Genomic DNA, 27,408 nt, shown 5'->3' on the forward strand with positions numbered 1-27,408 from the left:
AAAATCCACCGTAAATAATGCTTTCCCCAAAACTGAATAACCTGCCTCAGCAACCTCGGTTTTACTGGGAATGTTTCATCTGTTCTCTGTGTAATTTCCTGACCTCAAAGACAGTTGGTGTGATTACCTTTTCCCTCTTGGGTCTACGTACATTGTAATTCCTTTATGATTAGGGATACGCATAAGGATAAAGCACATTCCCTCTGTTAGAAGAAACCACTCTGGCTGCAAATTGTAGTGTGCAGATGCTAAATTCTAAGATGACCCACGGGGATTCAAACTGCGGAGCTCAGGAGAGCCAAGAATGTGTAGAGATGCTAGGAATTGTTTTTCTTTGGTTAATGATTCATTCCATGATGGATCATGGAATGTCAAACCAAGGCTCTGGAAAAGGTAAACATCCGAAGTTTCCTTGCTGGTCTCTTTGGTTAATGATTTAGTTATTAATTATAATAAACACTGACACTTATTATGTTCCAGGCATTATTCTAATGTATGAAGCCATTCGATCCTCACAACAAACACCACAAGATCGTGGCAGTGTCTTCATTTCACAGGAGAAGAAACTAAAACACAGAGACATTCAGTAATTTCCACATATAAATGGAGCCTGGTTTCCAATGCAGACAGACTGACATCAGAGCCCACAGTTCCAATCACATATTCATTCATTCAGCTACTACTTTGTGAATGCCTGCCATGTGCCAGGAGGCATGACTTCAGGAACTGGAGATTCAGTACTGAGTAAAATAGAAGAAACCCCCCCTGCCCTGTGGAAGTTACATAACTGTTCATCACAGGGGCCAGCAGGACTTCCCAAGTGGCGCTAGCGGTAAAGAACCCTCCTGCCAATGCAGGAGACATAAGAGACGTGGGTTTGGTCCCTGGGTCGGGAAGGTCCCCTGGAGGAGGGCATGGCAACCTACTCCAGTATTCTTGCCTGAAGAATCCCCATAGACAGAGGAGCCTGGCGGGCTACAGTCCATAGGGTTGGAAAGAGTTGGCTGAAATGACTTAGCACACACTCAGCACGCACAGGGGCCAGCAGGTCATCTTGCTGTTAATAGTGGACAGAGTGAAGATGGGTTAACATTCCAATAATGAGGCAGCTGCTAAGTCACTTCAGTCGTGTCCGACTCTGTACAACCCCATAGAAGGCAGCCCACCAGGCTCCCCCGTCCCTGGGATTCTCCAGGCAAGAACACTGGAGTGGGTTGCCATTTCCTTCTCCAATGATGAAAGTGAAAAGTGAAAGTGAAGCCACTCAGTCGTGTCCAACTCGCAGCAACCCCAGGGAGTGCAGCACCAGGCTCCTCCGTCCATGGGATTTTCCAGGCAAGAGTACTGGAGTGGGTTGCCATTGCCTTCTCCAATAATGAGGCAGAGTACTTGGTAAAAGTATCCTTCCTGGAGCTGGTAGCTTCCGTTGATGGCAGCTGATATTACCACATCAAAACAATTCACAAAGAACTTCTGACTAACTGTAGGGGGAGGGGGAGGAAGTCACCCTATCAGTTTGGCTCTCACTTAGCACCCAAGATTCATTTCCTCTTAGAGTCTTGTCAATTTCAGTTTGCAGTTTCATTTTCTCTTTCCTAAAGTCTATTTTGGCAAAGGAATCTGGTAATGCATTCATATATAAGTCTCTTAACATTCCACTGAAGCAGAGGAGGAAGATTTCTGAAGAGCGCAGAATCCCGAACTGCAGTCTTTCAGAACAGCTGAGAAGTGCACGGCAATCATGAGGTAAAAGACTCTCTCTTCTCTGATTGTGGTGAAAATGCCCAATCCTTCTTGTTGTGGAAGCTGAATTGTCAATAGCCATGCTCCTAAAAGACAAATTTCTAGGTTGTTTTGCCTTAGTATTTGATTACAGCCTTACACTCTTCTATCTTCTGTAGGTCTTTAGGGTGTTGGCTTGTTTACTCCTAAATTATTTCTGCCTCACACCGTCAAGTTTCCTGCAGGAATTCTCACCGGGAAGCTGAGAATTGAGGCTGGAGAACAATGAGGCAGGAAGGGAGGGGCAGAAGGAGAGAGATTAAAGCAGGCAGGTGCTGCACTTAAAGATCCATCTAGAGAAATTGCTCCTGTAGACTGCCCTGTGTTTCTTATCCAAAGGAATAAGTGAGGGGCTTTTAATAAGATTGTTTTTTAATGATCTAAATGTTTTTCATTTATTTTAAATGCAACTTTGTTTCATAAAAATGAATATTTTTAATGATAAAAGGTATACTTCACAAAGAAGATAATCATAAACCATTAGATACCTAACAACAAAGAAGCAAAGATACATGAAGCAAAAATCAGAAGAAATATGAGGGAAAAGAAAACATATATATAACCACAGTGAGACATGTCTCTTTTTAGCAGATACTGTTAAAAATGTACTCAGGGTAGCAACCTCACTTCATGCTAAGGTGGAACATTTTTAATGTATTCATGCATCTCAGATTTGTATTAAGGCTGGCAAAATAACAAATATTTTCACCCCAAAATGCTACTGACTGGCTAGCATCCTCCTACCTGACATAAGAATTGGAGATAAACTGCTTGGGGAAAACAGTCCCCACTTCTAAAATCTTCTCATATTTCAGAAACATCAGATTTCCCTGGGGAGGAAGAGTTCCCACAGTGAGTAGGAAGAAAGCTTTCTATTCTATTTTCTCCAGTTTAAGGGTCAAGAAGTCAGACTGGATAGCTAAGCCTCAGTCCTAGGAGCTCCAGAATCTAGGGATACCAGCCCTGGTACTTACTTCCTAGAGGAAATATATTTTTTCTGCTAGTTTGCACCTCTGCCTGATAGGAAGAAAATAATAGTTTGAGATACTTCCAGATGTCAGTTTCTATAGTAATTCAGAATTTTTAGAAACTTTCTTCCTGTTTCTTAGAATTTTAGCATGTCCTTCTCTTAGAATCTTTCCCATAATAATACTGACCCATCAGTTCATTTTCTCATTTCCTTTGATTCTTTAGCTACAGGGATTGTTATTGGGCATTGCTCCTGTGGTGTAAGAGAATGTGTAAGGCTCAAACTTGAGCCTGAGTAAGATTCACAGAAAGCTTGTTAAAGACTGATACTTGAGCTCAAATACTAACCTCCCCAAACCCCAAGACTCTGACTTGGTAGGTCTGGCTTGAGATCCAAGCCTGTGCGTTTCTAATAGGCTCCCCCACCCCCAACCCCACCCTGGTGGTGCTGGTACTGCTCTAAGACAATGTGGGGGCAGCACTGGCTCTGAGCCTGGCAGACAGTGGGACTGTGGCTTTCATTCAGACAAGAAGCAAGGGGAGAAATTGTTTGCTGTGTAAATACTTGGAATTTCTAGGGGCATCAGGGGCACAAATCTCACAAGTCTGAGTTCAGGATGCAAGGATCTGGGACCAGGTTCTAATTTACCAGTAGAAATAAAAACTCAAAACCACACAATAAAATTGGATGCCTTTTGAATGACTACTCAAAAGAATTTAACATACATGTATATATTAAATGTATTTATCTTGTAAATGTAGAGTTGACTATATGTATTGTATGTGAGAGATAATCTCAACTGTATTCACTCTCTCTGCTCCTGTACACAATGAGAAAGGAGCTAAAGAACCCATGTGCTAAGTAAGAGAATCTTCCCATAACCTCACTAAGAAGGAAGAGAGACCAGATTGGACATAAACTTTGCAAGGAGAGGCTGGTGTCATTACAAGGTCAGATAGCAAGTGAGGCTCTCTCCTGGCTCACATTCCCTGTGTTACATCAACAGCCTCAGACAACCCTGATCTTCACTAAGATCTTCCTGATCCCTGGTTCAAGAAGATGCCCTGGAGGAGGGCATGGCAACCTACTCCAGTGTTCTTGCCTGGAGAACCCCATGTACAGAAGGCTTTGAAAAGAAGAGTTTTTCCCTAAGCAGTAACTCCTACCCATTTTCCCTCCTAGTTTTTGTTTATTCTGCTTGGGTAATTATAGCTCCATTTGTTACAAGTAACAGAAATGAGCAGGAACTGATTTAAAGTTCCTAGAATGGTGCAGAGAACCCATGCACAGGATCTAATGACCCCAGGAGACTAGACTAGGACACTGGTGAGCTTGGGGGACCCAGTCACTGAGTCTTCTCCACGTGTATCTGGGTCATTCTTTCTACAGCAGGTTGTACGGAACTTGTCCACCATCAAACCCCAGCATGCACAGAACTCTTCTTAATGTATGAAGACTCACTGACTCCCTCTCAGTTCCATTTCCAGCTTCCACTTGAATCTGGGTACCTGGCCCTGGTCTAATCAAACTGAGGGGAGGTATAAAAAGTGAAAGATAGAGAGTAGGAAAAAATGAAGGACTATTATCTTCCATTTAGACGATTATTTCAAAAGTGATCCTTGCCACATAACAAGACTTCCCAGATTTCTATTGGTTGTCTATGTCAGAATCCATAATATATAGAATATCAGCTTCTGATATGAGAACTGATTAATGTATATCATGAAAAAATTTTTAAGTGAGAATAAACAACATTTCAGGGACCCTAATACATAGACAACATTGAAAACAATTTTAGGTAATGAATGATTTTTAACCTACTCTTTTCCAAATTTACTCAAGATAGGGATTTTATTTGATTGCTGTTTCTGTTGGTTGGTTTTTGCTTATTTATTTACTTGTTTGTTTATTTAGTGGACTAACACAAAGGAGTAAAAAAAATCTTTTCAGAAGAGTTGCAAAGGCACCCTCAAGGAGAAAGAACATTTCCCATAATGAAAGATGCTAGCTGCCCATGACACTCCTGTAGCCCCCTGCTTGCTCTTTTACTAAAGTGTATGTCTGTGCATAGTTGCTTCAGGAGTGTCTGACTCTTTGCCACCCTATGGACTGTAACCCACCAGGCTCCTCTGTACATGATGGGATTCTCCAAGCAAGAATATCGGAGTGGGTTCCCATGCTCTCATTCAGGGGATCTTCCTGACCCAGGGATCGAACCTGTGTCTCTTATGTCTCCTGCACTGAATCTACTGGGTCTTGATTGCTTTCCACTCAAAACAGTCCACTTGCCAAAATGGCACATTTTGGGAAGACTTGTTCTAAACTCCTTCAAAAGCAAACCATAGGAGGGTCAAAGTTAAATTTCAAAGGAAAATTAAAACAAGTACAAAATTATTAATAAATCAAATCAGTGAAACATTTTAAGAAAAGGAATTGCCAAAGAAGTAACACATTGAATGGCTCTTTGTTTCTGTATTTCCTTCTTACCTAGCACTTACTTTGAAATTTCAACTGTATAGTTTTATAGTTCTTTATTGTTTTAATAAGGACATCCTTATCGTGCTTCTGAACTTCAACTCTATTTTCTCTTCGATGTTTTAAATTCTTTAGTTCTCCCTACTTTGTCTTTTTTTATTTTTATTACTTCATGTTTCCTGTCTAATTATGTGAGCTTGTTGTAAATCCTTAACTGATTTTCTTTGTCTAGCCAAACTTTTGGAGCTTTTATCAAATTGGTTTTGTTTGGTTCTTTTATTATTTTGACAGTCTATATTCTCTTTTTTTCCAAAGTTTTCTATTTTGACTATTACTTCTTTAAAACTATATAAAATCAAACCTGAAATCAGTTACCAAAGATTTGGCTGCTCCTGTAGAGACCCTTGGGCTTCCCAGATGTCACTAGTGGTAAAGAAAGAAACTGCCTGCCAATGCAATAGATGTAAGAGATGCAGGTTCAATCCCTGGGTCGGGAAGATCCCCTGGAGGAGGGCATGCCAACCGACTCTGGTTTCTTCCCTGGAGAATCCCATGGACAGAGAAGTCTGGTGAGCTACAGTCCATAGGGTCACAAAGCATAAAAGTGACTTAGCATGCACACATGCATGTAGAGACCCTCGCAGAAAGCCAAGAGCCAGCATTCCTAATAAAAATTCCCTTTTTCAGGAAAGACTAGCCTCAGACTCAGATTCCTGCCCACTGCCCTCTCCCTAATTCTTTTTTTTTTTTTTTTAATATTTATTCATTTTACTGTTGACTGTGTTGGTAGGGCTCTTCGTGCAGCACGCAGGCTTCTCTCTAATTGTGACCTGAGGGCTCTGTGTTGCCCCAGGGCACATGGGCTCTTAGTTCCCTGACCAGGGATCAAGCCTGTGTCCCCTGCATTGGAAGGCAGATTCTTTTTTTTTTTAATTTAAATTTATTTATTTTAATTGGAGGCTAATTACTTTACAATATTGTATTGGTTTTGCCATACATCAACATAAATGAATCCGCCACGGGTGTACACGTGTTCCCCATCCTGAACCCCCCTCCCACCTCCCTCCCCATACCATGGGTCATCCCAGTGCACCAGCCCCAAGCATGCTGTATCCTGCATTGAACCTGGACAGGCGATTCGCTTCTTATATGATATTATACATGTTTCAATGTGGAAGGCAGATTCTTAACCACTGGACCCCCGGGGAAGTCCCTTCCTAATTTTTCTGCTGCCTGTGATCACCCCATTTCTGCTTCCTTGTGTATTTAACACATATACCAAGACTGGAAAAAAAAAAAAAAAGAAAGGATATTCTTTTTTTTTTTTTCTTTTTTGGCTGCGCTACACACAACATGGGATTAGTTCCCTGACCAGGGATCAGGCTGCAGATGCCCCCTGCAGTAGAAGTGTGGAGGCTTACCACTGGACCATCAGTGAAGTCCAAGGAAAGGATACTCTTCTTTTTTATTGGAGTTAACACTGTTAAGGAGAAGGAGAATCCTATTTGTCATGCTCCCCTTTTCTCGTGGGTAAATCTGTGCTATGTCTTAGAATGTTCATTTCTGTTTTTCCTTCACAGTGAGACCACAAAGAACTCCTTGGAGCATAGTCTTCAGCAGCTCAAGAGCCATTTCACCTGGAACTTGGTAGAGGGAGAACATTCTTTGGATGATTTTGAAGACAGAGTGTGTCACCAGACTGAGTTTCAGAACAGCGAATTCAAAGCCACGATGTGCAACATACAGGCCTTCATAAAACACCGCAGAGGCCAGCATCAGGCAGCCCTGGAATGCTTGCGGCAAGCCGAAGAGTTCATCCAGCGAGAGCACGCTGACCAGGCGGAAGTCAGAAGCCTGGTCACCTGGGGAAACCACGCCTGGGTCTACTATCACCTGGGAAGGTTCGCAGATGCTCAGCTTTATGTAGACAAAGTGAAACGAGTCTGCCAGAAGTTTTCCAGCCCCTACAGAATTGAGAGTCCTGAGCTGGACTGTGAAGAAGGGTGGACACGGTTAAAGTGTGGAAGAAACCAAAATGAAAGGGCCAAGGTGTGTTTTGAGAAGGCTCTGGAGAAGAACCCCAAGAACCCAGAGTTCGCCTCTGGACTGGCCATCGCGAGCTACCGGCTGGATAACCAGCCACCATCTCAGAACCCCATTAACCCTTTGAGGCAAGCCATTCGGCTGAATCCTGACAACCAGTATGTCAAAGTCCTCCTGGCCCTGAAACTTCAAAAGATGAATAAAAAAGATGAAGGAGAGAGATTAGTTGAAGAAGCTCTGGAAAAAGCCCCATTGGCCACAGATGTGATTCGAGGGGCAGCAAAGCTGTATCGAAGAAAAGGTGACTTGGACCTTGCTATAGAACTCCTGAGAAAGGCTCTAACATGCATGCCCAACAACATCTACCTGCATTGCCATATTGGGTGCTACTATAGGGCCAAAGTCCTGGAAGTAGAGAAAATGGGCGGGGAGAGAGAGGAATTACAGAAATTAGTAAGACATGCTATAGATCATTTAAAGAGAGCTGATGAGAGTAATGGAAATTTCTTCCGTATCGGCTCCTATCTCGCCTGCCTCCATGCACAAGTCGGTCAGTATGAAGAAGCAGAGTATTACTTTCAAAAAGAATTCAGCAAAGAGCTTCCTCCCGTAGCCAAACAAGTGCTCCACCTGCGATACGGCAACTTTCAGCTGTACCAGAGGAAGTGTGAAGACAAGGCCATCCACCATTTCACACAGGGTGTGAAAATAAACCAGGGGTCGAAGGAAGGAGAAAAAATGAAAAACAAACTGCAAAGATTTGCCGATATCAAGCTCTCGAAAAACAGAGCGGATCCTAAGGCTTTGCATCTCTTGGCGTTTCTTCAGGAACTGAATGAAGACATGCAGCCAGCAGAGGAAAACTCTGAGAGGTGTTTGGACTCTGGAAACCTCATCCCTTTAGCATCTTTAGCTGAGGAATGAGGAAGTGGAATGTGGTACCCACAGGGCTACTGCTAGAGAGATCTGAAACCCCTCCACCAAGTTGGTATTCAAAATATTTAACAATTGGCACAGGCGTGGACTTAGACCCTGGCCACACAGTACTTGATCAAGGTTGGGGAGGAACTCTGCTGGGCCAGTGTTAACATCTGAATTGGGTTCTGGGAGGGGGACTGGACTGGGGGCAGGTCCGGGGGCTCAGTAAAGGGACTATTTCCCAACTGACCTCTTGGGAACATTGGCATTCCCTCTGTGGGGTGATGTCATGGCTATGTTTCTATAAAGTAGTCAGATGTCTCACACCTATAACACTGTGGTCGCTTTCAGCAATGTTTTTCTGTCTTTGGAGTCATTTTAGATCCTGTACAGGTTGGTCCTGTGATACATTTCAGGGCAGGCTTCCCTCAAATATGCCAAAATGGAATATTGATTATTTTGAAGTTATTACTTGAGAAAAGTCTGACCCTTCTCTCAGAGCAGGAAATAAATCTCCCATGAGAAAGGTACCTTCACTATGCCAGGAGGCAGAGAGACATCCTTGTCACTGGCGGTAGGGAATTGAGGGCTGGGAAGGCTACATAAATCAGCTCTGCTTAGATTCTCCACTAATTAGTACCCAAGCCCAAGTTTCTTTGCCTTGCCAGTTTCTCATGAATTTATTATTTCTTTGTCTAAAAGGTATAAAAGCTGCCAGCTTTGGTCACTTCTTAGGCTGTATACTAGGAGACCTCCATATGTATGAAATTAACTTAGAGTTTCTCCTGTTAATTTGTCTTGAATCGATTTAATTATTAGATCAGCCAGAAGAACCCTGAAGGGTAAGCAGAAATTTCCCCTTCCCAACACCCTGTACAGACACTAGAGTGCTGTGTCCATCCAAAGGCTGGGGGATGGAAGCCTAGGGAGGCCTGGGGGGTCCTCTCTCCCTTCTTTCTGCCTTCTGCCTCGCCTCCCCAGACAAGTCTTAATCTAGGACTGTTTATACAAACTCTATACAACATGAGTTCAAGCGTCCCATTAACTGAAGGGAGGAAAGAGGTGTTTTTTTTTTTTTAAAAAAAAGAGAGAGCAGAGAACATCAAAACTGGAGAGCAGAGAACATCAAATCTGGAAGGAATATAGCTAGAAGTGGGGTCAGGTGACCAGAGTACAAGTGTTTCAGGAAGCAGGCAGGGAGGTTTCCCCCTTCTCTGTCCTCCCTGTAACCACAACACAGCAAGTGAGGGTAAAAAAGGTAGATTCTGTACAATACGCTAGAAACCAAAATAATGCTTTTCTTTAAAATATCTTGAATTGGTTCATAGTGCTCTTCAGGTCTACTATATGCTTCTATTCTCTGTATATTCATTCTTTTAATTTTTGAGAATTTGATATTGACACTCCAACTAAAAAATCTTATCTGCTTGAAAAATAATTGTAATATATAGTGAAACTATATGTAATCTTGTTCTGTATTTTCCAAGTCTCCTATAGATGTGTTATAATCTTTCATAATTAAAAAAATAAAAAAGAGAAAAAATTCTGACTCTTAAATTTGTCCATGGAGGTTTGAATAAAAAGAAAGGGGGGGAAATGTGTATGGAAAGATGTCTTACCAGGAGGGAGAGGGAAAGAGTAGGCAAAAGGGAAGGAGAGAAGAATGCTGCTTTGTCCTTGTAGATTATAATCATATGGAGAAAATTTCTTTGCAACACAAAGACTTGCTTTGATGAACTCAGTTGCTTTGATGAGCCCAGATTCAAAACGATAGGGAAGCAGCAGGACAGGGGAATTATTTGGTGATTAAGGACCTAGTGCTCGTTTCTGGGAAATGTCGTCAATAATGGAGGTTCCCCCCATTAGAAATGTTGTGTATTAGGTGATATAAAACTCCATTTAATCCTGAAAGTCTTCAGGGAAACCATGAAAGTCATGGTATGCCTGGGGCAATTGGGATTTTCTGGGTAAATACTGAATGACCAGGGATAGACATCAAGGTTGGTGTGAACCAAAACAGTCAGGTGACCCAGCAAGAGACTATCAATCACCCTCTGGGTTGCAAAATGATTGCCTGTTGGAATTAAATTTAGATGGTAGTTACCAGGGGCTGGATGTGGGGGAATAGGAGAGATGTAGTTTAAAGGTATAAACTTACAACAAGTAGATAAATAAGTCTTGGAGATTTTATGCACAGTATAGTGAATATCTTTTGTATTAAAAATAGTGTAGTGTGCACTTGAGATCCTCAATATACATAGTGTGGATGCCTGAAAAATCATTAATTAATAAATACCTTAGATGTGATCAAACATAAAGGTGTGTTCTGGTTTTTCTGAAATTTGGCTGTACCTTAAATCTTCCAGACTCAGCTACTGAGAAATGCAATGTTACACTGGGCACGAACTGGTTCCAACTAACACAGACTGGTCTAACATTGCGGGGATAATAGGCAGGAAGGACAGAGGTCCCCAAGTGGCAGGAGGAAATAAACTGCAAGCTGCGGCTGGTTTTTTCCTTCTCTACACACACACACACACACACACACACACACACACACACACAAGGCCTCTTTTAATTCTGTGTTGACAACACTTGGTTCCGCTTTGAGCTAACCAATGCGTTTTTCTTATGGAAAGGTTTTTCTTAAACTATGTTAATGAAACCATGTATTTGTTTTGGAATTTGCCTTTCTGCAAAATGGTTCCACCTAAGACTACATTTTTTTCTCTTCTCACACCTTGGGCTGATGATAGCTTCACAAACCAGTATTCCTGTCAATTTTTTTTACGGCCATCCTATCTCAAAAGGCATATTGTGGGAGAGGGGCCTGGTGAAACTCCCTCAGCCTTGAGGTGTCTCTCTTATCTGATTAATAGTTTTCTAACAGACATAAAACACCTTGCTAAAAACTAGCAAAGGGGCACTCTTTCTTTCCCCTTCTGATGTCTATGTCAGAAGCTTTCCCTATCTCTATTATATTTTAATAAAACTTTGCTACACAAAAAAGCTCCAAGTAGTCAAGCCTCATCTCTGACCCCAGATCGAAATCCTCTGGAGGTCACAAATCCCAGAGTAACACATAGCTCACAGCAGCAACCTTTCAACAATCTTTTCACTGAATATCAGAACAAACATTTTTCCCTACAGCTTTTAGAGTCCAGGGCTTTATCTTACATCCTGACACCACCATGAGGTACCTTTGTGTACATAAACACCCTACCCTGCCCTCCACAGAAGCAGATCTTGTTACATCTTGTGTTCCATCCATGTTCTCTCTCCTTTTCTGATGTCCACTAGGAGAAATGAGGAAGTATCTCCAGTTCTGTTTCAGGCCCCATCCTGGAGGCAATCTAAACACATGTGGGAGAATTTTTCCTGTTAAGTAAAGAATAGAAAGAAACATGAAGCGGTGAAATCTTTGTTTGTCAAAAGGCTTCTGATGGAAAATACAATTCACATCAGCTGCAAAGGTAAACTCATTCCATTGGACTGACTGGACAAGTAACCATTTCAAAAGAAGGTTTTAGCTTACTTGGCCTGAGTAACTTATTATCAGGGGCACCCCACTCTAGTACTCTTGCCTGGAAAATCCCATGGATGGAGGAGCCTGGTAGGCTGCAGTCCATGGGGTCGCTAAGAGTCGGACAGGACTGAGCGACTTCACTTTCATGCATTGGAGAAGGAAATGGCAACCCATTCCAGTGTTCTTTCCTGGAGAATCCCAGGGACGGAGGAGCCTGGTGGGCTGCCGTCTATGGGGTCACACAGAGTCGGACACGACTAAAGCGACTTAGCAGCAACAGCAGCAGCAGCATGGTGCCTGGGGGGGAAGAACTGGGAGTGTTCTTAGTGGAAGGTAAGATGGGCAGGCACACGGACCTTGAGAGAGGAACCCTGGCATCTGTATAGTGCTAAAGAAGGCACACCGGGTATCTGTAACCTCGTCCTCGCAAGTCATGCCACCAAAACCTTTGCTACAGCAGAAGCCCCAAAAGAAAAAAGGAAGGAAGGGTAGAGAAGAGACATATGTCATGTTACACTTAATATTTATTTGAGGACTTAAAGCTGAAAGAAATGATCGGAAAACAATCAACAAAATTACATATATAATTCATGTTTCTTGAAATCTCACTATCCACGAATAACAAACAGAAACACATTAATTGGAATTACTTTAATTCCCTGCCCCTTGACCACATCTCTCAGTGCATCTCCCTCTCCTCCAATACCAAGGACTGACTGAGGAGAATGTCTCTTATCCTGATCTGGGTTCTTAGTAATGCCAATTACTTAGTAATTACAGTTACCTCGGTCCCCAGCCCCCTTTTTCACAGCGCTTTCCTCTTTCTTCCCCATCACGTCCACTGACCTGCACAATTGTGCACAATGTGTGTCCGGTGCGACTGGAAGCGTGGAAGTGTGAGAATCCTGAAGATAAACAGGACTGTGTCAGGATCCCTACTATATGCACAGTCAACCTGGGATGCCAACCTGAAAAATGTGGGATCCAACCAGAGACCATATGCTCCCGTCTTCTCCCTTCCCCCACCACTTCTCCCATCATCTCTTTTGGGAAAGGAGGTAACTTGATTTGTCTAATTGCAAATTTTCCTTATGATTTACAGCACAGCTGCCTCATTGCTGGTAGTCTACACCTTCTTAGGAGGCAACAAAGAGGGAGACCGACTAAAACCTTTACTGTAAAAATGGTGCAGTGCCTTTGGAAAAACAGTTTAGTAGTCCCTCAGTTGGTTAAACATAGAGTTACCACATGACCTAGCCATTTTATTCCTAGGTATACAAAGAGAAATGAAAACATACATTCATACATAAACCTGAACATGAATGTTTATATCAATGTTATTCACCTCAGCCAAAAGGTGGACCCATCAACTGATGAACTGATGTATTGAAGTATATCTTCACAGTGAAATATTATTCATCAATGAAAAATAAAGTACTGTACATGCTACAGCAGAGATGAAATCTGAAAATGAAAGAAGCCGTTCACAAAAGGTCACATATTGTATGATTCTATTTATATGAAATGTCCAGAGTCGGCAAATTATAAGAGATAGAAAGTAGCTTAGTGAAGAGATAGAAGTAGATTGTCTAGGGCTAGGAGGACCGGTTGCTGTGCTTTGTCACTCAGTCATGTCTCACTCTTTGTGACCCCATGGACTGGAGCCTACCAGTCTCCTCTGTCCATGGAAATTCTCCAGGCAAGAAAACAAGAATGCCCTCCTCCAGGGGATCTGCCCAACCCGGGGATTGAAGCCAGGTCTCCTGCATTGCAGGTGGAGTCTTTACCATCTGAGCTATCAGGGAAGCCCAGGAAGACTGGAGGGGAGAGCAAGGAAGTGTAGGTATCCTTTTTGGGGTAATGAGAATGCTCTAAAATTGACTATAGTTATGGTTGTACAGCTCTATAAAATACTGAATTGTATAGTTTCAGTTCAGTCTCTCAGTCATGTCCATCTTTGCAACCCCATGAGACGGCAGCACACCAGGCCTCCCTGTCCATCACCAACTCCCGGAGTCTACTCAAACTCATGTCCATTGAGTTGGTGATGCTATCCAGCCATCTTATCCTCTGAGGTCCCCTTCTCCTCCTGCCTTCGGTCTTTCCCAGAATGAGGGTCTTTTCCAGTGAGTCAGTTCTTCGCATCAGGTGGCCAAAGTATTGGAGTTTCAGCTTCAGTATCAGTCCTTCCAATGAATATTCAGGACTGATTTCCTTTAGGATGGACTGGTTGGATCTCCTTGCAGTTCAAGGGACTGTTAAGAGTCTTCTCCAAAATGGGTGAATTGTATGGTATGTGAATTATGTTTCAATATGACTGTTTAAAAAAAGAATGAGTATTCTTGTTGTTAGTTAGTCGCTCAGCCGTGTCCAATTCTTTTCCAACCCCATGGACTACAGTCCACCAGGTTCCTCTGTCCATGGGATTCTCCAGGCAAGAATACTGGAGTAGGTAACCATTCCCTTCTCCAGGGGATTTTCCCAAACCAAGGACTGAACTCGAGTCTCCTGCATTGCAGGCAGATCCTTTTACCATCTGAACCACTAGGGAAGCCATCCTTATTATAAATGTACATAAAGAAGGTAAGCTTTTCTTTCAACATCTTCTATTTTTAACCTCTAAATTTGTTGGCACTGTGTCGTGCCCTTCTTATTATTCGAATTTTAACTACCATCATTACTTTTGCTCTCAAGAGACATGTTGGAGAAATTCTATATTCTATTTTCTGGATAGGGTGTGGGTATGAAAATCTGGTCCCACTTGATTTTATTTTTAAACATCCATTCTCAGGAACCATTAATCAGCAAGTTGGCACCAAGGAAGAGTTTAAAAGCAGAAGAAAATATGACTCAATGCGTAAGTCTAAATCTACAGGTGTATAAGTCTAAGTACACTATGAATTTCTTAACAGGCATAATATTATTTAACTACCATATGCAGCTGTTGTAAATACCATGCTTATTCACGAGCACTTCATAAGCCAGGGATAAGAACAAGAAGAGAAACAAGAAATGGGCAGCTGGTACAACTACCCTGGAAAATAACTTCATACTGTAAGATTGCAGTTGGGATGAGAGGACGCCTTCGGCCAGTTCAATAAATTCGCCTTTTCTCTGATCTAACGACTTCTGATCACTTCTATCGTTCAAAATAGTGTCTATCCCTAAAATCAGCACCCTCACAACACAGAAACCTTCATGACACAACTTCCTTTCTCTCTGAGCAAAGAAGGCAAAAGATAGAGACACATTTTCCCTGGGCTGGATGTTTAGGGTTTCATGTCTGGCTATGCCAGGATTAAGCACCAGGTTCTCAGTAACAGAGACACCATGAGTTATTTTTGAAATGTACAGTTTGTTGGGAATTCCCTGGCAGTCCAGTTGTGTGATGCAGTCAAAAAAGCAAATAAATGAAAATGTACATAAATAAATGTTTTATGTGTCTGTGGTGTGTGGGGCCCTCTAAAGCACGGGGCCAAATGCAGGAGCCCCTTTTACCTGGGTGACACTGTAAAAGATATAAAGGTACGTTACTTTATCACTACCAGTGTAACATATTGTTAAGGAAGACAACCAACAAAATTACATACTTTCCCAGGTGCAGGTTACTTTGGCTGGACATAACACAGTCTCTGAACTTGAAGTGTTCTATGATGCTCCCATTGGTGCAAAAAAACAAACAAGTGTCAGTCTTGTTACACGAGAACCTCTGCTTCCTGCAGCTTCAGAATAGAAGGAGTCTTTCTCCTAGGCAACTGACATTCCTTGATCTTCAAATCAGCCTTGAGAATTATCCTCCATCTTTTTTCATGGATATTTACATCATAGGAAATTCTATTTTTAAAAAAATCTCTCAGGGTATTACTCCTTCAGAGCTCAAAGCATATATACCTAAATTTATCAGCTAGGCAGCTCACCCAACAATACTACATGTGTTACTATTTCTCAGTTTATAGCTGGGAAAACCGAATGATTGCTTTGGATCTCAGAGACCCTAAGTGCCCAGGGTTTATTCCAGGGCTTGGCTTCTTATAGTTAGCATGGGGGTGGGGGGCGGGGGGGACTCAGGCTCAGTGATTTGATTCATGGATAATCCCAGAGATAGTAAATAACACACTGAATTAAATCCAGGTGGCTCAGATGATAAAGAATTTGCATGCAATGCAGGAGACCTGGGTTTCATCCAAGGGTGGGGAAAATCCCCTGGAGAAGGGAATGGCAACCCACTCTAGTATTCTTGCCTGGAGAATTCTCATGGACAGAGGAGTCTGGTGGGCTATGGTTCATGGGGTCACAAAGAGCCAAACACGACTGAGAGACTAAGCATAGAGGCGCCTGAGCCACATACATCAAGGTGCAAATTGTCTCCCACAAGTAAGATGACTTGTCTAAGCTACTTTTTACAACAGTATTTCTTGAGCAGTCTTTCACATCATGTGCTCCCAGAAACCTTTACATAAGAATCTCCTGGAAAAAAAAGTGAAAGTATTAATCACTCAGTCCTGTCCCACTCTTTGCAACTCCATGAACTGTAGCCTGCCAGGCTCCTTTGTCCACAGAATTCTCCAGGCAAGAATACTGGAGTGGGTTGCCATTCCCTTCTCCAGGGGATCGTCCTGACCCAAGAATGAAGCCGGAGTCTCCTGCATTGCTGGTGGATTGTTTACCAGCTGAGCTACCAAGGATGCCTTTCCTTCTCCTGCTGCTGCTGTTGCTAAGTCGCTTCAGTCATATCTGACTCCTACATACTATTAAAAAATGCAGTTTCCTGGGACACACCCTAGCGTTAAGGTTAGATTCCTGAAATCGCGATTTTTATTTATTTGCCGCTACACACCTCTTGTGAGGTCTTAGGTCCCCCACCGGGTATGGAAACCTGCACCACCCCAACCCCCACCCCAACGGTGCTCCGCTTGCTCCGCTTCCCCAAGTGGAAGGAGAAGTCTTAACCACCGGACTGCCAGGAAAGTTCTCAGAGTCATGATTTTAAAGGATTTGCTTCTTCTGAGTCATGATAGATTTCAACCTTGTTTCCTTTTCCTCCCCTTGATTTTAACACGGCTTCACTTTCCATTTCTTCTGTTTCATAAAGGCAATCACTCAGAAACTGAGAGAAAGCATCAGCTGACACATTCTCCCCACCCCATGTCTCTTTTAATAGCTCCTTCAGTCTTTGCTTGAGGCAGACTCGGAAGAGTTCTGAAGAGCAAACCAGCTTGGACCCCAGCTATTCAGAACAGCAGAGAGCAGATCGCCATAATGAGGTGAGTTAAGGTGCAGGCAGCCTTAATCTTGAATGCAAATTGTAAGCCGAGCTTCTCGAGTGCAGGCAAGTTCCGGAGTTTGTCCTGTGCTTGTGGACTAAAGTTCCTGTATCAGTATGGGCACATTTTATTTCTGTGACTTTTTCTGGTGTGTGTACTCACACTCTCTAAGCTTCACGGGGAGGAGCTGGGAGCAGGGAGCTGGATGAGAGGGAGGTTTGACAGGAGTGATTAAATCCAATCAGGCACTAAGTTTGCAAATTCAAATTTAGATCTAAACAAATTACTCTTTGGGGGCTTTTCTGTTGTTTCCTTTAAAAGAACTAAGAGGCTTTCTTTTTGTCATTCTAAAAGGAAGCATTTCTTTTCAGCAGATGTTATTAAAGATGGAGTTGGTAGTATAAAGCCAAGTCGTGTTGGGAATTCTGCCCTGAAAATTTGATCACTTCAAGATGGGAAGTGGAAAAAACAATCCTTACAAATGGACATTTTTTTCCATTTCTTATACGAAAACAAACCCGAAGCTTAGAGTTTATTTTTATTGCTGTAATGAAAGCTTGTGAGCAACAGAAAATAATTTTTCTTCAAAACTTAAGGATGTAATTGCCTTCCTATGTGTGTGTGCTTAGTTAACTCAGTTGTGTCCAACTCTTTGTGACCCCATGGACTGTAGGCCGCCAGGCTCCTCTGTCCATGGGGATTCTCCAGGCAAGAATACTAAAGTGGGTTGCCATGTGCTCCTCCAGGGCCTCTTCCCAACTCAGGGATCAAACCCAGGTATCCCAATTTCTTTCCTAGTACTGATCTAATTTCTAATGAATGAAAGCAGAGCAATTATTGCCTGGGGATGGTGGAGGGTGGGATTGGGCTTGACTAGCAGGGCACACCAGGGATGATACAAATAGTCTACAAGAAGGTAGTGGTGGTGGTTACATGGGTATATCCATTTGTCAGAATTCATCAAACTATAAGTGGGTACTTTTTAGTATATGTAAAGTATAATCTTGGTAAACTTGATTTTAAAAGATGTCCATAGATCTGCTTGAGTTCTACCATCAGATAGAGCCTCAGGAAAGATACAGCCAAAAAAAAGGAAAACTTTCCCATCAAACAACAATGGGAAGGAATTGAGAAGCTGATTGACTGGGGAGGGGCATTCTAGTGATCTTTTAGCGAGTGAGTACAAGGAGCCCCAAGGGCTTCCAGATGCTCTGCAGGCTTGTATCTGGGGATGGGTGGTTAGAGGAATTTACCGTCAAATGCCTCAGATCAGCTTTCCTATATAATGCGCTCCCGGTTAAGAATATGTTAACTGTATCTGCATAAGTGAGTTGACCAGAAAAACCTAGCCCTGCCCAGTGTCTTGGTATCCCGTCTGCCTGAGAAGTTTGGTAGTGACCTTTGCTTGGGTATGTCCAAAGCCACTGGCCCAAGGAAGTCTGAGAGAGGCTCTCTGGACTATGGTGGACTGAAGCCCACATCAAGGTGCCTGTTCCCAGTTGTTTAATCGCTCAGACATGTCCAACTCTTTTGCGACCCATGGACTGTAGACTATAGCCTATCAGACTCCTCTGTCCGTGGAATTTTCCCAGGCAAGAATACTGGAGTGGGTTGCCATTTTCTTCTCCAGGGGATCTTCCCGACCCAAGGATGGAACCGGAGTCTCTTGCTTGGCAGGTGGGTTCTTTACCACTGAGCCACCAGGGAAGCCCTGTTCCCAGAGGCTGTGCTAAAAATTACCAAACAGGGAAGCCCCCTGGGGAAACACCTCACACCTGCGGGCTGAGTGATGAGTGCCTTCCTCTGCCCAATCCACTGTGGAACTCTGTTGGCCCTCTTGCACACTCAGAATTCACTTAAAATGATAACACTGATATGCCAGTGACCATGGCAGTAACAGTTTTCATGTGATCAGTAGTTGCTAAGAGGTCTACATGCCTTGTATCATCCTACCAATAGCCCCAGGAAGGCAACCCTATTATTTTTAACTAGGCTCATTTTGTAGATGAGAAAAATGGGTCTCAGAGGGCAAATTACTTGGCCAAGAGGTCACATAAAAAGTAGGTGTCAGAGCATGGTCATTATCCAGGAGCCACACTCCAGTGCCAAGCATCTTCTGGCTCTGGTCAATAGCGCAAAATGTCTTCCTTATGCTTGTGTTAGAGAGGAGGGGCAGGGACTGGACGGTCTAGGCCCTTGGAGTCCCTAGCTGGAGAGGGAGGACTATTCCTTAGAGTGCTCAGAACCATGCCTTAGATAAGGGTAAAAGCGTACCCCTAGGGCACAGTCTCCTATCATTTGGTTGTTAAGAAAAAAAAAGGTAATTTAGAAGATATCTTCTAAAATGGCCTGGAATAACTTATAATTTTGCTGATTCGGTGTTTGCTAATAGATTAAATATGTATTTCATAATTTGATCATAAATCTACCTTACCAGTTCATGCATTTTCATTTCTGTGGCTCTTTCTGATCTACAGAGTCAGGTGCTGAGGACGTCCTCCCAGCAGAGCCAGCATCTGGTAGCTGGGCAGGGATGGGAGCTGAGGAAATGAGGCTAAGTGATGTGATTCAAGAACTTTCCCAGAGGCTGGTCAAAAAGAAGACTGAAATCCAGGATTTCTGGGGTTATTTTCCTCTCTTCCAGATTGTCTGCCTCACTGATACATTACATGATCTCTCATAAGTAAATGGAAAACTTTTCAAAATACCTCCAGGGACTTGCCTGGTGGTCCAGTGGGTAAGACTCCACACTTCCACTGCAGGGAGCATGGGTGTGATCTCCTGGTCAAGGAACTAAGATCCCACTGGCTACACAGCCAAAAACACCAAACCAAAACAAAATAAAGGAGCTCCAGGACTATGCTCCTCAAAATGTGATACAGGGGCTCCTACAACAGAATTTCCAGGATGCCTGTTAAAATGCAGACTTGCTGAGCCCAGGTCCACCTCCAGGCTGCATCTGAGTCTCTGGGAAGACAGCCTGTAATATGCACAGCACCCACAATGCCTTCTTGCAAACTCACAAGCAGTTACAGGAGCTGTGTAGAAGGGTACTCCCAGCGGGGAACTGAGTTCAGCTCTGCACGTTCAGTTTCAGTTTCTCCTCAGCAGGAATCTCACTAGCACTGCCTCAGTTTTTTCCTTTTCTGTTTTATAAAAGCACAGACCTAGCAGCTAGCATCCTGAGTGGAAACCTGCTCTGCATTTGCTTGTGATCCACAAGCAGAAAATAAAATCTGCCTGAACCCCAGCTTTTCAGAATGGCAGGCAAACAGCCATCATGAGGTAAATATTCTCTGCTTCTCTGAAAGGAAGTTGAGAATCTCGTCAAAATCTTGTTCGTGAGTGTAATGTCCTGAAGTATGCTGATCCAGTGTTTGCTAATAGATTACAGATGCATTGCACTCATTCGATCGTAAATCTGTTATTGACTCACGCACTTTTATTTCTGTGGCTCGTCTTGTGCAGAGTCAGGCACTAAGAACTTCCTCCCAGCAGAGCTAGCAGCGGTGGCTGGAAGGAATGGAGGCTGTTAAGACAGTCTAGGAAGGCGTGCTCAGATCCCTTTAGCAGCAAAATCTGGTCCGTGGGAGCTGGGGCCTGGAAGAAAGTTGCTAGGGGGATCCTGTTCTTCTTTTGTTTCTTATATTTGAAAGGACTAAATCAGAGGTTTGTGTGTTTTGTTGTGGCTATCCCGGTCATTTTTAAAGCATTTCCTTCTCAGCAAATGTGCTAAGGATTAGTTCACTGCTGTAAAACTTCATGATGAGACTGTTTTTGCCTTGAAATCTGCCCTTTCAGGACTGGAGAATACGTCTCTCTGAACGGTCTTCTTACTGACCTGCTAGACAGGGAGTAAGTGTCTCAGAGACATGACTTAGCGACTAAAAAACAACAACAACTATATATATATATCTATGTGTGTGTGTATATACATATATATAGAGAGAGAGAAAGTATTTAAAGCAACTTGCAGAAATACATGAGCTAAATTAGTAACTGAGGATACTTTGGCAAATGGAGTATTAGTTTTTGAAAAGACAGCAGTATTTTTTTTAATTAAATCAGAATTATCTTCAAATATTTTATTTTGATCTACTCAAATATGTTAACATCTTCATAAACATCAATTACATATGACACATGTAAACATATCAACTAACATACAGTTAATAGGTAATAAAAATACAAAAGGTTTTGGGGGGAACTGAGTATTTCACGTACCTAAACTATATAGAAGTGACCAGAATGTCTAAGATAATTCTTTTTTAAAATGTTTATAATTGATATATAAAACTGTAAGATACTGAAAGTGCTCACTGTAGTGATTTGATATATGTGTACATTGTGAAAGGATTCCTCCATCTAGTTAATTAACATATCCATCACCTCATATATTTTTTGGAGGGTGAGACCATTTAAATTCTACTCTCTTAGCAGATTTCAATTATACAACAGTGTTATCAAGTGGGCTCGCCATGTTTCACATTAGCTCCTCCAACCATATTCATCTTATAACTGAAAGTTTGTGTTCTTTCACAAACCTCTCCTTATTTCCCCCTATTTCTTTTGTACATTTATCATAAATTTTCACTTTGTGGTTACCGTGAGGCTTTTTACAAAACATAATAGTCTATTTTAAGCTGATAACAAGTTCAAACACATACTAAAACTCTACCTTTTTAACTCTCTCCTCCTCCCATAGTTTATATTTTTGTTGGCACAATTTGTATATTTTTACCTAGTGTGTACATTAACCAATTACTGTAGTTATAGTTATTTTTAAAACTTTTTCCTTTTAATCACTAGATTCACAAATGATTCACCCACTGAGGCAACAGTATTTTAACGCTAACCCCTGGATACTGGCTCTGGGTTTCATGTTTCTTCTTATCCAGATCTCAGGACTCCCAACCCAGTATACTCTGCTCTAAATCATACTTCCAGGGGAGATCAGGTATCAAATATCTAAGCAAACTGGCAACCTAGGGTGGAAGGCTTAGGGAAATCAACAGACCTGATTTCTAACATTCAATAGGTTTTGTGATCATGAAGCCACATACATAGCTGGCTATCCTCCTGAATAAACTGTTCAGCGTTACCACACATTTCTTAACATGGCCAGCTTTAGCATTGGTGAACTGGTGGTATGGATGCAATGTCCCCAGGAGTTCCATACTCCAGGCTCTCTCACAGGTTTAGGAATGTTGGGTGAGCTTTTCTGCTTGCCCTACTTTCTTGAGCAATTGAGATCTTCTGAAGTTTATGAGAAGATTGGAATATGTTTCATCTTGGAAGAAGAATATCAATAAGTGCTTTTAAATTTGATGTGCAAAGATCCCTCTGGTTCATTGATACATCAAAGCCTGCTGTCTGCCCCGACAATGCACCCCCACTACTACTCTTGGGGGGAAAAAAGTGTTATCAGACTGGTAAGGTGATTTCTGGTTCTGCTGAAATGAAAACATCCAAGGTCACCTGTCTTTCTGCAGACTCACTGAGAAGTTGGATGTATATTCTCTATTAATCCTTGGAGTATTTTTACCTGTTGTTCTCAGGCACCTAAATAACACCTACAAATCTGCAGACACATTTTACTGACCTGAAACTCATGCTTTTTTTTCCTCTAAACTTCCTAATTGGGCAGTTAGCAAAGTTAACATGTGTTGAAACATGAAATGCCTTTCATATTTGAACCCAGGTCTCCCACATTGGGCTTCTCTGGTAGCTCAGCTGGTAAAGAATCTGCCTGAAATGCAGGAGACCCCAGTTCAGTTCCTGGGTTGGGAAGATCCCCTGGAGAAGGGAAAGGCTACCCACTGCAGTATTCTGGCCTGGAGAATGCCATGACTGTGTCAGTCCATGGGGTCACAAAAAGTCAGACACAACTGAGCAACTTTCACTGCAAGGGCCAGTGCTGGGCCACGGTAAACTGCCAAATACAGTCAGTGGCTCCTCTTACAGAAAAATGTGTTTGACAATTTAAAGAGCTTTCCTTTATTCGGAGGTTACAGTCTCACTTCTTCGGTGATAATAAAAGTGCTTCCTTTCTCTCTTTTTCTCTTATTTAGATAAAATTTTAGCAAACGTAGATGGTTGGTTCCTTTTGATGAATTTTCTCCCCACGTCAGTGTTGCCAAAAAGTTGGCAGCCCTGTTTGCTTCAACAATTTTCTGAAACTGTGCCAGTCCGTGAAATCCAAAATTGTGGACAGTGGTGGGTTTAATGACTCTGGAGGTTCTTTCCAATTTCATGGTGCCAAGAATCTACTGAGAAAAAAGGAAGAGTACAAAATCCATAAACTACACCCCAAGCCCCAGGAAAATATAGACATGAGAACACATTTTGAGAATTTAGGTAATTTATTTAACTAATTAAGGCAACTGATTTCCCTTGGTATCCTCCAACTACAAAACACAAATATGTCCATTTTGTTTGTCATTTTTCAAAATAAATGTATCCTCTCTGGGGATCTGGCCTATTTAGAGTGACTGCTTCAATCAAACTGAAACCAGGCCTTCATGGGTCTTTGTGTCACCGTAGGGAAGTGTGGAAAAGAACAAAACCATGTAACACAGTGGCAAACATCCCTGGGCTTTCGTTTCTTTCTTTACGTGGTTCCTAACCAGATTGTGAGCTCTGAGGGTCAGAGATTACCTTTATTTTTCTCAGCATCCCTAAACACTAGCAAAGTGACACCAAGAGGCAGCCTTGTGAAGGGTCACTGGATGGCTAAATAAACCTGACTTCATAACTGAAACAGGCAAGAGAGACCTCAGTTCCTCCAACTGTGGCGCTCTCCTCTTATCCACCTTAACCTTACTTCCTACATAGCTGCTCACACGATAGAAGGGATGGGCTTTGTGGGTTTCCTGCATAGACCATAGATGTAGAAAGGTAAATCTAGGAAGCAAGAGAAAGTACTGTCTCCTCTGTCTTGGAAAACTTAGAGGTATGTATTAGTGAGAGCTACACACACACACTGCAGGTTGCTGTCAGCCCCAATTCATGAAGGCTGGACGTAGGCAAAAGGCATTTCCTAAATGCTGTTGTTCCAGGCTCTCCCATGTGTTTGCTAGCCAAGAAGTAAACTATTTTGAGCGCTGCAGTGGTGGGAATCCATTCAGCCAGGGATAAAGCTGAAGGTCCATTCTGGTTTCACTGCTGAAAAACATACAGAATAACACAGGAAAACCAGCTGAGATCAAATATATAAGCCCATTCCTGGTACCTTCCCACTTAAGCTCTGAGGAAAGCTGATGACCGCAATGCAAGGCAAAGCTGGTAGGTGGGCAACCAAGAATTCTCCATCCCAGGAATCCATCCTACATTAAGGATGTAAAAGCTAGAAAAAGAAGGCTTTAGTGAATTTTGAGCTCAAAATTGGTTTTTCTATGTTATTCTGTATGTTTTTCAGCAGTGAAACCAAAATGGATCTTCAGCTTTATCCCTGTTCCTTGTAAGGAAAGAAGTTTTATATAATTGGATACATTTTGGTTTACCCTCATTGAGTTTTTGTATGACTGCTACAATAATTTTTAAAAATTTTTATTTATTTACGGCTGTGCTGAATCCTCGCTGCTGTGGAGGCTTTTCTCTAGATGCCGTGAGTGGGGGCTACTTTCTAGTTTGTGGTGCTCGGGCTTCTCAGAGTGTTGGCTGCTCTTGTTGAGGAGCATGGGCTCTAGGGCATGTGGGCTTTAGCAGCTGTGGCTCCTGGGGTCTATAGCACAGGCTCAGCAGTTGTGCTACAGGGGCTTAGGTGCTCCACGGCTTGTGGGATCTTCCCGGATGAAGGATAGAACCCGTGTCTCCTGCATTAAGAGCCAATGCACTGAGCCACCAGGGAAGCCCAATAATTTTTAAACATATTTATTTTATCAGCTTAAAGCATGAGGGCAACAGAGAGAGAGATTTACTGTAAGGAACTGGCTCAAGTGGTTATGAAGGCTGAGACAATCCATGATCCCCTGTCTGTGAGCTGCAGACGCAGGGAAGCCAGTGGCATAAATCCAGGCTTGAGTCCAAAGACCTGAACACTGGAGGGCTGACGGTGTAAGTCACAGTCAGAAGGGAGGAGAAGACCAAAGTCCCAGCTAGTGCAGACAGGCAGAGAGACCAAAGTGACCCTTCCTGTGCCTTTTTGTTCTACTCAGGCCTCCAACAGACTGGACGATGTCCAGCCACACTGGGGAGGGCAATCTGCTTTACTCAGCCAACTGATTCAAATGCTCTTCTCTTCTGGGAACATTCTGGCAGACACGACCAGAACTGACGTTTAACTGGATAGGCTGGACACCCCGGGGCGCAGTCGGGTTGACACAAAATCACCTGTACTTGCATTGCAGGGCGCCATGCTGGGCAGGCGCACACCACACTGACTGTTTCCTTTCTCCACAGTGAGGACAAGAATTCTCTGGAGCAAATCCTTCCCCAGCTGAGATGCCACTTCACGTGGAACTTATTTAAGAAAGGAAGTGTCTCTCATGACCTCGAAGACAGAGTGTGTAACCAGACTGAATTTTTAAACTCTGAGTTCAAAGCTACAAAGTACAACTTGTTGGCCTACATAAAACACTTGAAGGGTCAAAACGAAGCAGCCCTGGAATGCTTGCGGCAAGCCGAAGAGTGGATCCAGCGAGAGCACACTGACCAGGCGGAGGTCAGGAGCCTGGTGACCTGGGGGAACTACGCCTGGGTCTACTATCACCTGGGAAGGTTCGCAGATGCTCAGCTTTATACTGACAAGGTGAAACGAGTCTGCCAGAAGTTCACAAATCCTTACAGTATTGAATGTCCTGAGCTGGACTGTGAGGAAGGGTGGACACTGGTAAAGTGCGGTGGGAAAAAAATTGAAAGGGCAAAGGTGTATTTTCAGAAGGCTCTGGAAGAGAAACCCAACAACCCAGAATTCTCCTCGGGACTGGCCATCGCGATGTACTACCTGGATGACAGGCCGGAGCAGCAGTCCTCGGTGGAAATTCTGAAGCAGGCCGTTGAGCTGAGTCCTGACAATCAGTACATCAAAGTTCTCCTGGCCCTGACGCTGCAGAAGACAAATGAACAAGGTAAAGGGGAACAGCTGGTTGTAGAGGCTCTGGAAAAAGCTCCTTGTCAAACAGATGTCCTTCGCAGTGCAGCCAAATTTTACCGAGGAAAAGGTGATCTAGACAAAGCAATTGGACTGTTGCTAAGGGCACTGGAATCCATACCAAACAATCCCTACCTCTATCACCAGATAGCATGCTGCTATAGGGCAAAAGTGAAGCAAATTCAACATACAGGAGAATCTGAAGCTAGCGGGAAAGGAGAAAAGATTGAAGAACTGAGGGAACATGCTAGAAACTATGTGAGTAAAGCGATTGAGAAGGGACTAAATCCTCTGCATGCATGTTCTGATGAGTTCCTGGAAAATGAAGAATATTATCAGACAGCTTTCAGTAAGGAGCTCCCCAGCACCAAGGGACAAGAGCTCCATCAGCATGATTGCAATCCTCAGGAGGATCGTGAGATATCCGAACACACTGCAGTCCAATGTTCTTTAGACAGTTTATCCATAAGCACAGAATCAACTGAGAAAGAAAAGATGAAATTCCAGCTACAGAATATAGCTAATAACCAGCTACCACAGAATGTACCATATTCTTGGTCTCTCCAAGGCTTAATTCACAAGATGAATGGAGACCTGCTTCAGGCGGCTGAATGCTATGAGAAGGCTCTGGATCACCTCCTAAAGAACAGCCCTTCGGGCATAGGCAGCATTTTCCTGCCAGCAACTGAGCGTGAAGAAGGCAGTGAGGAAATAGAGCAGGATGCAGACAGCTCTATACTCAGAGAGCTTCCCGACCCCTGAGCTGAGACAGAGAGGAAGAAAAGGAACAGAGAGTCAGGGAGCAAGCCTGGCATTGTAGGGGAGAAGGCTGGGAAAGCAGATCCCCAGTCTGAGCTTACTGAGCAAGATGGTCCTGCTTATCGCTTTAAGGCATATTTCTAGAGAGTGGCTTGCTCACAACTGTTTTCCCTGTCCATACCAGCTACACACAGTTCTTTGGTCTGCAGGTCTTAAACTGTCAGCAGAAACAGTGCTTCAGGCCTGCATGAGGCATTCCTTTCTCCAGACAGCCCTGTGTCTGCCCCTCTTGCCAGGGTCATAACTGGCGACTATCAGCAGAATCTCATGTCCTTCACCCCATTATTATCCAGGCTTCTGGGCCCCCTGGAAGACTAGCTTTTGACCAACCCTGGAATGTTCCTTATGTCTTGCTTTTGGCTTCAGCTATATATTATTTTTGTTAGTGATAGTACAATAAATATATATTCTTGATTTGTTGTTGTTATTTAGTTGCTATGTCCAACTCTTTTGTGAGCCCATGGACTGCAGCCCCATCAGGTTCCTCAGTTCATGGGATTTCCCAGGCAAGAGTACTGGA

At 43.0% G+C, this 27,408-nt stretch overlaps 3 protein-coding genes across 4 annotated transcripts in view; 2 read left to right on the forward strand and 1 right to left on the reverse strand.

Annotated features, from left to right (window-relative positions):
• The first annotated feature begins 1,266 nt into the window (after positions 1 to 1,266).
• IFIT2 (interferon induced protein with tetratricopeptide repeats 2) lies at positions 1,267 to 9,731 on the forward strand. The gene is made up of 2 exons (XM_086378484.1): positions 1,267 to 1,746; positions 6,808 to 9,731. Exons 1-2 carry the CDS (start codon positions 1,742 to 1,744, stop codon positions 8,192 to 8,194), a joined length of 1,392 nt encoding a protein of 463 aa, XP_086234610.1. The 5' UTR covers positions 1,267 to 1,741; the 3' UTR covers positions 8,195 to 9,731.
• A 7,167-nt stretch (positions 9,732 to 16,898) lies between these two features.
• IFIT3 (interferon induced protein with tetratricopeptide repeats 3) lies at positions 16,899 to 27,302 on the forward strand. Of its 2 annotated transcripts, XM_086378481.1 has the most exons (3): positions 16,899 to 16,978; positions 20,144 to 20,263; positions 25,379 to 27,302. In XM_086378481.1, exons 2-3 carry the CDS (start codon positions 20,259 to 20,261, stop codon positions 26,829 to 26,831), a joined length of 1,458 nt encoding a protein of 485 aa, XP_086234607.1. In that variant the 5' UTR covers positions 16,899 to 16,978; positions 20,144 to 20,258; the 3' UTR covers positions 26,832 to 27,302. The 2 variants fall into 2 exon arrangements, with proteins under 2 accessions (XP_086234607.1, XP_086234606.1); XM_086378480.1 differs by lacking the exon at positions 20,144 to 20,263.
• Positions 21,049 to 27,408, reverse strand: part of LOC147344010 (uncharacterized) — a 39,829-nt gene continuing 33,469 nt past the window's right edge. The window contains exons 2-3 of the mRNA XM_086378487.1: positions 25,923 to 26,024; positions 21,049 to 23,247 (exon numbers count right to left, since the gene is read on the reverse strand). The gene's annotated coding sequence lies outside the window, so the exon portion shown is untranslated. The remainder of the gene's footprint in view (positions 23,248 to 25,922; positions 26,025 to 27,408) is intronic.

Source organism: Bos grunniens, chromosome 26 (assembly GCF_055505025.1).
Source record: "Bos grunniens cultivar Pamir isolate PY7600 chromosome 26, Bosgru_T2T1.0, whole genome shotgun sequence".
Lineage (NCBI taxonomy): Eukaryota > Metazoa > Chordata > Mammalia > Artiodactyla > Bovidae > Bos > Bos grunniens.